This window comes from Anastrepha obliqua, chromosome 1 (assembly GCF_027943255.1).
Source record: "Anastrepha obliqua isolate idAnaObli1 chromosome 1, idAnaObli1_1.0, whole genome shotgun sequence".
Lineage (NCBI taxonomy): Eukaryota > Metazoa > Arthropoda > Insecta > Diptera > Tephritidae > Anastrepha > Anastrepha obliqua.
The window spans coordinates 59722560-59734069 of record NC_072892.1 but is presented as its reverse complement, the minus strand read 5'-3'; the positions used below and the strand labels follow the sequence as shown (position 1 = coordinate 59734069).

General features: G+C 39.2%; 1 protein-coding gene across 1 annotated transcript; it reads left to right on the top strand.

Moving 5' to 3' along the window:
- Window positions 1-3295: 3295 nt before the first annotated feature.
- LOC129243528 (putative odorant receptor 85d) lies at window positions 3296-10848 on the top strand. Its single transcript, XM_054881017.1, has 4 exons — window positions 3296-4146; window positions 4222-4423; window positions 7011-7166; window positions 10792-10848. The coding sequence occupies exons 1-4, from the start codon at window positions 3296-3298 to the stop codon at window positions 10846-10848; spliced, it is 1266 nt and encodes a 421-aa protein (XP_054736992.1).
- Window positions 10849-11510: the final 662 nt, after the last annotated feature.

Sequence of the window (11510 nt, the reverse complement as noted above, 5' to 3'; positions counted from 1 at the left end):
TAGATGAGTTAGTTAGATTAGGATCCTTGCTCTTAATTAGTCAGGACAAGGTTCGCATACCTGAGCCCTTGGCAACATGTAAACTTCTAATAGACAGACACATAATTGACGTTGGTAATTATACTTGGAGACAGGTAAACACCTGCGCTATAGGCAAACAAGGCCCGTATGGAATATGGGTTGCACTAAGAGTCTACTTAAATTAAGTAGGAGGGATCTAAGAATCGTGGCCTATCTAGGCAGTGTCTAATAGGGGCACCATCTAATGACTATTGCAGAAGTTGTCAGGATATACAAGAGGAAAAGGCAGTCGAACACCTTCTATGCAGGTACATGGCTCTGTGCAGAAGACGGTGGAGATTGCTCGCTCTCGTTTTTCTGGACAACATTGCGCCAACTAGCCTAGGCCCGTCGTAGAACAGCCACTGCATGTAAACTAACCTAACACCTGATGATGATGCTTATAATTAATAGTCATCACACCTATAACTGGACGCTAAGTGCCTGTTAACGTCTACTTCACAATAAATATTTTATAAAAGTTATTATAAACCCCTCCCTGTAGGGCATAGCAGCATCTTGAAGCAGATCTCCCCTTCCTTCTCTGATATTCGCACCGACCTCTCCATCCGCAAACTGTGCTTTGAGGGTTGTGCTAGGGCTATCTTTCCGAGCAGGCAAGATTGGAAAGAGGGGAGAGTTGTTGCGGATATAGAGGCCTCTGTTTTTACTGACGGATCCAAAATGGAGTCTGGAGTGGGAGCGGGGGTCTACTCCAAATCAGCCAACATCTCGGTCTCCTATAAGCTGCCGGAGACAAGCAGCGTCTTTCAAGCAGAGGTCTTCGCGATCCTGCAGGCATGCAAAATGCTTCGGGATCGCTGCTGGGAGGGAGACATTAAAATTTTTTCCGATAGCCAAGCTGCAATCAAGGCACTGTCGTCGCCGAATTGCAGCTCTCTTCTCGTGAACTCCTGCAAGGAGGAACTCAAACACCTCGAACGTGCAGGAAACATTTCCCTCATCTGGGTTCCTGGGCACAGGAATATAGAGGGAAATGAAATTGCCGATGAGCTTGCCAGGAAGGGGGCGGCAGAACCAAGTCCAGCTGCCCTCTTCTCAGACATCGGCATCCCCTTGGCCGTCGTTAAAGGGAAACTACACAACTTCTTTCTAAGAAAGGCGCAAGACAGATGGAGATCTGTCTCATCGTGTGCCATTTCAAAAGCACTATGGCCTCAATACGACATAAACAGAACGCTTAAGGTGATGGGAACCCCCCGCCATTCAATTTCCAAACTCATCGCGGTGATCACTGGCCACTGGGTGATCGGCACTCACGCGGAGAAGCTTGGAATTCCGTACAACCCCCATTGCAGAAGCTGTGGGGATACTACAGAGAAAGAGACTGTGGTACACTTTCTCTGCAGATGTCCGGCCTTGGCGGCTAGGCGTTTGAGATTCCTCAGCGTCCCCTTTGGGGATGACTTGATGAAATTCTCCAGCCTAGATCCCTTTTCTCTCCTCCGCTACATCACTGGATGGCTGTAGACGGGCTTATCTCCTACCTTAATCCTTTCACAGGTAGTGGTCCACTTTATGGTATCAAAACGGCACGTAAGTGCTACTTGTAGTGTACCTGGGGTACTCTTGCCATCTTACCTACCTACCTACCTATTATTAACATTTTTTTTTTAAATGTTTTCAATTTACTTCTTATCAATTCAAGCCTACAAGCAAACCAATTTTTAGAAGAATTTACGACAATTTACAAAATGCTTGCATCACTTGACATGAAATGGCTCAAATCAGATATACCCATAAAAATATATTATAATTGGTGATTCCACTCTTTTTGCGTGTTTGGTCGAGCTCCTCCTCCTATTTGTGAAGTGCGTCTTAATGTTTTCCACAAATGGAGGAACCTACAATTTTACGCCGCCTTCGAACAGCGGCTGATTTCTATGAGGACATAAATACAGTCGAAGGTTTGTCATTGTCTGCAGAGGAGCGAACGCTATTAGAAAATTTTTTTATTGTATATCAATGTGAGTTTAGTAACGCCAGAACCCATTTGGCTACAACCCTAATGAAATACCTTTAATAAATATCTGTGGAACACTTGCAAAATGCATCGAAAACAGACTGTCTGGTTCCCAAGATAGATCTGAACAAAGACTATAAAATACGAATACCCGGCAGAAGCGATGGGCAAAACGGAGTCATATCAAATGATAATAGTCATCATACTTAGCTGACGGCTCAAAGATAGACAATGCCACTGGATAGGGAATTTACTCGGAACAATTATCCTTAAATTGCTCTTTCAGACTCCCAGACCGGTGTAGTGTCTTCCAAGCTAAGATGAACGCTATAGACATAGCAGCAAAAACGATAAGACTAATGAACTTACCTCCGACAAACCTTACCATTTTTGTTGATAGTCAAGCAGCGATCAAGGCACTAACCTCAGCGTGCACCAATTCAAGATGTGTTAAAGAATGCAGCAGGTCGCTCTCGCTTATCCAAGAACACAACACCACACTTTCCTGGGTCCCAGGCCACTCTGAAGTGGAGAGAAATAACATAGTGGATGACTGTGCAAGGAATAGCTCTAAGCTTAACCTTCAGCGAGTGGTAGAGAACATAAACAATCCTCTAAACGAACTGTACACTGCGATTGACTTGAGCGTAATCGCGGAAACCAATAGAAGTCTCCAACTACTAACTGCAAGGTCTTCAAAGCGCTCTGGCCAAAACTGACCATCAGCGTTCTCACAGCTATTATAACTAGCCACTGTACTGTTTTAACCCTAGCCAGTAGAATTAGTGTACCTCTCAATGAATTCTGCCGGTAGTTGTAGAGATGCAGAAGGAATAGAATTGGTATAAAACCTCTTCTGTGAATGTCCTGCACTTCAAACAATGCATGCCAAATATTTATTTTGATGATTATTTCTGTAAAAATTGTGGACTACTTCTTAAAAAGATCTAAGTGGTTTAAGCAAGTTAGAGAATGCGAATCAAAGATATCGCAATGGCCCTTAGTAACACCGGATGTCTTGTCTTGCACAAACAAACTGGCTAACCTAACCTAATCTATGGCGTTCCTCCACAAACCAGCGAATTGTTCTTAGCAGCTAAGGCGCTCTAACATGTCACGTAGCTTTGAAACAAGAAAAAACTGAAAATTTGCTGCACGCTATTATCGCCCCACCTCATTTGTTCTTCAGTTAAACCCTTTCGCTTATTTATACTCAACCATGCTTCAGTTGGCGCGCATTTATCAGTAAGCATGTCGTCGAAAATAGTCACTTTTGGCGCATTCATTAATCGAGCCAATTTCTGGTACAAAGCAAATGGACTTGTGGCCTACGATGATGTGTACGACGATGAACCAGCGGAAAAGTCAACAAAGAAAGGCATAGCAGCATCACGCGTACGTCTACGTCAACTTTTCTGCTTCATCACCATTCTCAATATGCACATGGAGCTGCTCTCAGAAATTGGGTTCGTTGTTGCTACTTTTGTGGAAAATGCAGATTTCTTGCAAGCAGCCACAAATTTGTGCTATATAGGTTTCGTTGGAATGGCAGTAATTAAAACTTGGAGTAATATACGACAACGTGCACAGATAAATGTTCTTCTGCAAAAATTATACGAAATATATCCAAAGCACGCCGCAGATCAACTCGAATACGATCTACCAAGACATCTCGATCAATACAAACGAATCAGTTTTATATTCGTTTTCATACACTTCTGTGGGGTTTGGGGCTACAATATCCGACCGCCAATAAATTATTTAATTTCCAAGTATTGGCTGCAGCAAGGAACCTGGGAACGAGCATTACCCTATTATAGCTGGGCACCTTTTAAGTGGCAAGACAATTGGCTTTATTTTCCGTTTTATTTCCTCGTAGTATATGCGAGCCAAGCTTCTTTTGCTGGTTATGTGGCTAATGATTTGTTATTATGTGCCACAACAGCTCAGCTAATAATGCATTTTCGGAAATTGGCTAACACCATTGAGCAATATAAGGTTGGTGGTAGCCAAAGTGAGGTGCAAGTTGTACAAAATCAGCAGGACGAAAAAGATTTGCGCTTCTTGTGTTCCGTCGTTTTTTATCATTCCAAAGCACTGGAGTGAGTTCGTGGATTAATTTTTCATAGTTAAAAGTTTAAATGTAAACCATATTTTTTATTTTACTACCTTTGCAGGCTTTGTGAGCTAATAAACGAAATATTTGGGACGCAAACACTGGTCAACTTCATCTCGACTTCTTTCGTGATGTGCTTTTTGGCTTTTCAATTTGTCATTGGCGTGCCGCTTGATGAACTAATTATGCTGGTTTTGTATATGGTGTGCTCGCTCTTTCAAATCTGTATGATTTGCAGCTATGGACAAGAGCTCATAACGACGGTAAGTAAGACGCACTGTGTTAAATAACTGTAGCACTAGGACTTGTCAAGTTTCAAACTTTGTGCAAATTGGAAAAAAATTCAACAAATTTCCATGAAAGTTTCGCAATTTTACATCAAAATCAGAATAAAGTGGAGGCCGCCGCCGAATGGGTTGGTGCGTAACTACCATTCGGAAATGCGCTGGTTTAAATATCCGTGCATGAAACACCAAATAATAGATAATAGTTTTTCTAATAGCGGTCGCCCCTCGGCAGGCAATGGCAAACCTCCGAGTGTATTTCTGATTTGAAAAAGCTCCTCACGAAAAACATTTGCCGTTCGGAGTCAGCTTAAAACAGTAAATCGATCCCTCCATTTGTGTAACAACATCAAGACGCACACCACAAATAAAGGGTGCTAGCGTTAATTATATACAGATAATTGATACAGATAAGATTTTTTTGTAAAGTCAATTCTCAATATAAAAAACGAAAAAGCGTTCACTCATTTCAGTGTAATGCAAAGAAAAGTAAAAACATAGAGAGAATTGACGTCGCAGCTTTAATGATGCAATTAAAAGTAAGCAACTATTTATAACTAATTTTTAAAATTTTAAGGTATTTAGTACTTTGATGGATATCATTTTTTATCAATTACAGCTTGAAGTCTACGTGGCAAGAGGTCAACCAATTTTTTTGTGTATTCTGAACTAATTTGCTTGCACTTATCATGTATCGCTGACCACAAATTTTCGATGGCGTTCAAATACGGTGATTGTGCAGTAGTTTCAACAATGTGTGTCATTTATATATAATATTAACAATTTTTGTATTATTTGTGCCTTGTGCCTAGGGTCGTTATCTTAATAAGAACGAAAGTCATCTTCAATTTGTAATTTTCTAGGGACTAGAACCACATTTTCTGGCAGAAATTTTAAATAATCCTATTTGCTCATTGTTTCTTCGTTAAAGATCAAATTTCCAACTTCATCAGATGACCTGCATGCCCAAAACCATAACGTTGTCATCGCCGTGTTTTATAGGAGCTCGCAAATTTTGGAGTTTGACCTCCGTAAGGCACCTGGCAAGTGATCCACATAAGTTAATATTTACCTCGTCTCCAAAAAGTACGGTCCTCCAAAATACTCTGTTCCTATTTAGATGGTCACGCGCAAGCTGCAAACTTTTAGTTCTATTTCTTGCACTTGCGAAAGGTTTATTACGTCATTTAAATTTTATTCTGTCAGTATATCTATATCAAACAGTTTCTGGATGGTAGGTCTTACCTAAATCATTTTTAGCCATTTCACTTAACTTTGAAGTGCTTGTTGCTGGATTTTTCTTCCCTTGGCGCACTAACCAATTACATCCTTTTTCTGTGTTTTATTTAGGCCCCAAATAATCGTCCCTTATTTACCACACGATTTTCACCCATAAGGCGCTCAATGATGTGCTGAGCTGTTGCCGAACTTAAATGCACAATCTCAGCTGTTTTACGATACGATATTCCTTTTTTGAAATACTCCAAAACTAACACAAGCTTTTCTATCGAAGTACGCGGTCCTATGGCTAAAAAAACAAACCTACATAATATTTAATATTGCTTTTGGGGTTAGGGGTAGTCAGAGACCCGAAATAATGATGATTTTCAATCATATTTTTTGCTAGTCAATTGCTTTATTTTACAAAAATAAAAGCATGCATTAATACATCATGTCTCGACTTGACTTCAGCAAAATCAAAAAAAAAAAATTGTAAAATGTATCGCTGTTTCTTCTCACCCATTTCTCCAGGAGTCCCTTGCGGTGATCATCACAAGTCCTCGGAGATTCAACTAAGCGCCCGAGCGCCCATTGTTAATTGTTGAATAACTCGAAAAGAATTTTTCGGATTCACTTCAAATTTTCACACAATTCGAGTATTAAGATTTTATTCTTTTAGAAAATGCAGAACAAAAAAATCCAATTTATTGAAAATTCTTAGGGGTACTAACCCTTTTTGTCAAATTCACTCTACAAACTCTCGCATACGAAATATTCGTTCGTTGATACTTGTGCCGGGAAGAGCGGTACTTTTAACTATATCATTCAAGCTGCGGCGTGAATTCTCTGTATGTTTTTTTTTTTTTTTGGTTTTTGCATTACCGTGAAATTAGTGGACATTTTTTTGTATTTTATGTTACGAAATGAAATAAAACAAAATAAATAAAATATCTGCATGCTTCGTTTTTGCATTTTCGCAAATTATTATGGCGAATACCATGTAAATTATGTGAAGAAATACAGTGCAGATTTTCGAAACAATTAGTCCAGTAAATCCAAATGTTATTACTAGTAGACTTGAATATTATGGAGATCGAAAAAAAGTCACACCCCGACCATCCATCTACTATTACCAGGTTATATCTCTCATTGTCTATGAGTTTGTTTAACCCCAAAAATAAACAGTTAGTCCAAAATAAATTACTAAAGTTACTTAAAGTGCGATCCGAACCTAATTTTGCACTTCCTATAATATAAAATGTTTACAACAAAATAAATTTGTAGCAATTATTTAATACTTTTTTATTTTTTTTACTCATTTTTTAATTCCGTTCTTTTGCAAAAGAGTGAAAATATAGGTCACGCCGTGTATAATCACAATTGGCTTGTTGCCAATATTCGCTACAAGAAAACAATGACGATGATTATACAACGCGCCCAAAAGCCGGCTATGCTAAGAGCCACATCGTTTGTAGATGTGAAAATGGAAACTGTAACTGATGTGAGTAAAAAATGTTGAGGTTTATTTAAAATCTATAATGCAAATTTTGGTTCTTTTGTTTTTTTTTTTTTGTTTTGGAAGATAGATTTAATAATAACTTTACTGATTTAAACTTCAAAAGTAACATTTACGTCAAATTTTTTTCGAAAATATCAATACAACTGCCTCCCATTGGTTGTGTAATTACAGTTTTTAAACATTTTTATGCAAACTTTTTAAGTTTAAACCCTTGTTTTATCTGAGCTGATTTGCTGGAGAAAATATTTTTAAAAACGGATTTTATTTGTAAAAAAACTAGATGTTTGAAGGTATTTTCAAATCAGTCCACAAAAATGCTAATAGTTTTGCAAAATATTTTGACGGAAGTCTTACTTACTTACTTATGTGGCGCTACAACCATCCGGTTTTGTCCGAATCCAAAATAGCGCACCAGCTGTTTCTATCCTGCCCTCGTTGATGCCAGTTGGAAATCTTGAGTGAAGAAAGGTTCGGCAGCTCTTCGTGCTTTCAATGGAGATGTGGTCTTCCTCTTCAATGTCCCATTTTTTTGGTACCGTGTCGTAAATTCGCCTTGCAAGAGCATCTTCTTGCATACGGCTGACAAGGCCTAGCCAGCGTAGCCGTTGTATTTTTACACGCTTGAATATGTCCATGTCCCTAGATAGCTCCTATGACTCGCGGTTCCACCGTACGCGGTACTCTTCAGTAAACCACATGGTGCCAAAGATCTTACGTAGAATTTTTCTCTTGAAGGCTTTCAAAACTTTTTCATCTGCTGTTGACATAGTCCATTCTTCTGCGCCATATAGCAGGACGGGAATGGTGAGCGTTTTGTAGAGTGTCAGTTGGGGCCTTCGAGAGACAGCTCGATTGGCTACTGAGGCCAAAGTGACACCCCTTGGCAAGAGTTATACTCCGTTTGATCTCCAGGCTGAAATCATTTCTGTTGTGAATGATAATCCCTTCCCAACCTCGAATTGTTGGTTGTCAACTCTGATATATTGTCGAAGAAGAGAAGACTCCTTGTGTGTTGACTGCAGTTAATTTGTTTCGCCCTCATTCACTACAAGACCCAGATTGCTCGCTTCTCTCACCTTGTCTGAAAACTAGCTTGGTATCGAACGGCTCGAAGAAGTTACTTCCAATCCTGACGGTGCTTCTGGTAGCGCGCAACGTCATCTTAGACAGCCGTATTAATTTTGTGGGGATACCAAACTCAGACATAGCGGTATAGAGGTAATTTCTATGCGTGCTATCAAAGGCGACTTTGAAATCGAGAAAAAGATGGTGTGTGTCGAGATGTTTTTTATGGGTTTTCACCAGGATTTGACTCTTGTAAAGATCTGATCTATGCTGGACTTACGAGGTCTGAAGTCGCACTGATAACACCTAGCCAGTTTGTTGACGATGGCCTTCTTCCTCTCACACAATATTCTCATCCGGATATTATATGCGATGTTAATCAGACTTATCCCGCGGTATTTTGCGCAGATTACAGGATCACCCCTCTCATGTAATGGGCAAAGCACACTCAGGATTCAGTCGCTTGGCATGGTCTCATTCGACCATAGTCTGCAAAGGAGTGGATGCATGCGATTTGTCAGTTCTAAGCGTTCAGCGAACCTTGGCTGTGACAAGGTAATGATCCAAGTCGTGATCTCGTTGACTGATCTGGAGATAGCCAGATATCTATGTGTCGATCAGCCTCATACCGTTGTCGGTAGTTTCGTCCTGAAGGCTAAATTTTACGACGGTTGAGCCAAAGACATCTTCCTTGCCAGCTCTGACGTTAAAGTCATCAGGCACGTGGCGGAGGCAGTAGTCGTAGATGTCTTCTAGGCTTTCGTAGAAGTGTTCTTTGGTCTCATCGTCTAACTTTAACCTAGAGTATGGAACTGGGAGACAAGTTGGCGCAGTCTCTGGCCTACTGCAACGCCTACTCCGAATTCTTGCTTCGTTTAATGATAGCTGTAGTAGAAGTCACAGGAAGGCTTTTAGAGTATACCTGCCCGGCCCATCGCATTTCTCGGAGTGCAATGAAGATCAGCCTTGTATTCGTTGAGTGCTGGTTGATAGCGGCACCCGGTATGTGGAGAGTTCTGACGTTCCAGGTGCGTATGCTCAAATCGTTGACCTTATAGCTAAAGCGGGGGGCGTCATCAAACGAAGGAGTCCTTGGAGGTATTTCGATCTTTCGTTAGAGTGATTTTCTACAAGAAACAAAGAGAGAGAGTAGTACACCCTAATGTACATAGTTTTCCTAAGCACTTGAAATATTTTAAATTACTTTTTTTTTGAATAGTAATAAAATAGTTCTACGAATACAACTTTGCTGAATTAAGACTGTCATTGATGAAATGGTTAAGTATTTGACAAAGAAACGTCTCAATTTCTCTATGGTCAAAAAGAAATAAACTCAATCTTAAGGTGTCCACAGTTACCTGGCATATTAAAACGAGTTGCAAATCTAAAACGCTTCAAATTGGCTACTCACTCTATACTTTTTCCTGTGTCTTAACACCTACTCAATTACCTTTGATTTCGTCCCACCCTAAGAACTCTTATATTAATATCTCCATAATTTGAAGGTTATTGAAGCTTAATATTATTAAGGTAATGTTTTTCAATTTTATGTATAGAATGAGTTAGGTTGCGGTGATACTCTATAAGGGTGTAGAGGCTACCGTCTTAATCCTAGAATCCCTCTATTATACCACTGGTATGGACTCAATTTCCCCCTCTACTTCCCAATATAATAAAACTACTAAACTGAACAAATGATAAAGTACTGTTGATGACTGCAGTAGTCAGATAAACCTAGGCATAGGTTCAGCTGCAGCAATTCTGAGTTGATTCCACTCTCGACCTCATTATTTAATATTGAGCCGCCAGTGAAGATAGCCACAGACCTTGGGTCAAAATCCTGAACGTTATCCCATTCACATCTTCTGAAATCTTTATTCGGTAGGCATGATTGCGTTATTAGCCCGAAATTTGAAGTAGCCAAAGTAGATATCAATGGGGAAAATGTAAAATTGTGCATCTTACGAGTCTTGGTTGGTGTATAAGGCAATATTCTTGTGAAAAGCGCTTAAGGGATACTGCCCTTTGTACCTTTTCCATTTTTCTCATGTACATAATATCTAATTTGCCAATGTTGCAAATAGTGACCCCGTAGAAGAGGGAGGTACACAACCGCAGTGTTCTGCCAAAACACTTTGTGCAGTTTAAAGCCCCATTTCTTAGCGGTAGACGTTTTGCATATATAAAATGCAGCGACCACTTTTCTTGGCCTATCTTCGATATTTCGGTTCCAGTTGAGTTTACCATGTAGAGAAATCTCGCGGTACTTAACCTCGGTAGCAAGAGTAACTCCCACCCCATTTAGTAAGGCGAGCTTGAAGCCAGATATTTTATATTTGTTTGTGAATAGCGCCATTTTGTGCTTTATGGCGTTGACATAATTTTATAAATATAAATACTTTGTCTCATTTGTGTATGAATAAATAAATAAGTGAAATGAAGCACCGAACATTTCTTCGTTGTGAGCTGATTTCACTTTTAATATTTATTTAATTTTATTTAAATTTATTTATTTACAAATGTATTTCTATTTATCTTTCAGTTACTGCAATTGTCCTACAAATTCTTCGCCCTCATACGAACAATGTACGTGCGATAAAAACTAAGTCGCAGTTAAAACTCATTAGAAAATAAATGAAGACCTCGATTCTATTGACACAGACACACAGAGGAGTTAAATATTAGGTATTTCAATGTATTTTTCAACCCCAGAAAATACCGGGATTGCACGCAAACAATACTAGTCATTTCGGGATTTGTAATTTCTAAAGCGGCATATGAAATGGAGGCAGAAAGTCCCTTTTAATAGCAAAACGCAACATTGGCTATAAATTTTTAGAAAATATGCACACGTTTGAATGTTTCTTTTTTTGTGTTTTGTTTTTTTTGGTATAAAAAAAACGACATAAGTACAGGGTGGGCCAAATAAGACCTACTAATGTTAAACACAAATAACTTTGCAATAACCATTTATATTGGTTAATTGTTTTTATACATTGAATATATTTTATGGAAATTATGTATGAAATATTACATCAGACAAATGTAGACCATTTTTCTCGATACAAAAATTGGCTCTTTTTAACGCGTTTTCCATTACACCACATAATGTTTCTGGTTGAAGGCTCAGTATTTCGTCTCGAATATTTTGCTTCAGCTGTGTAATCGTCTCTGGTTTCTTAGGATACACTTTGTCTTTTAAATATCCCTATAAAAAGAAGTCGGCCGCAGTCAAATCTGGCGAACGAGGTGGCCAAGGGA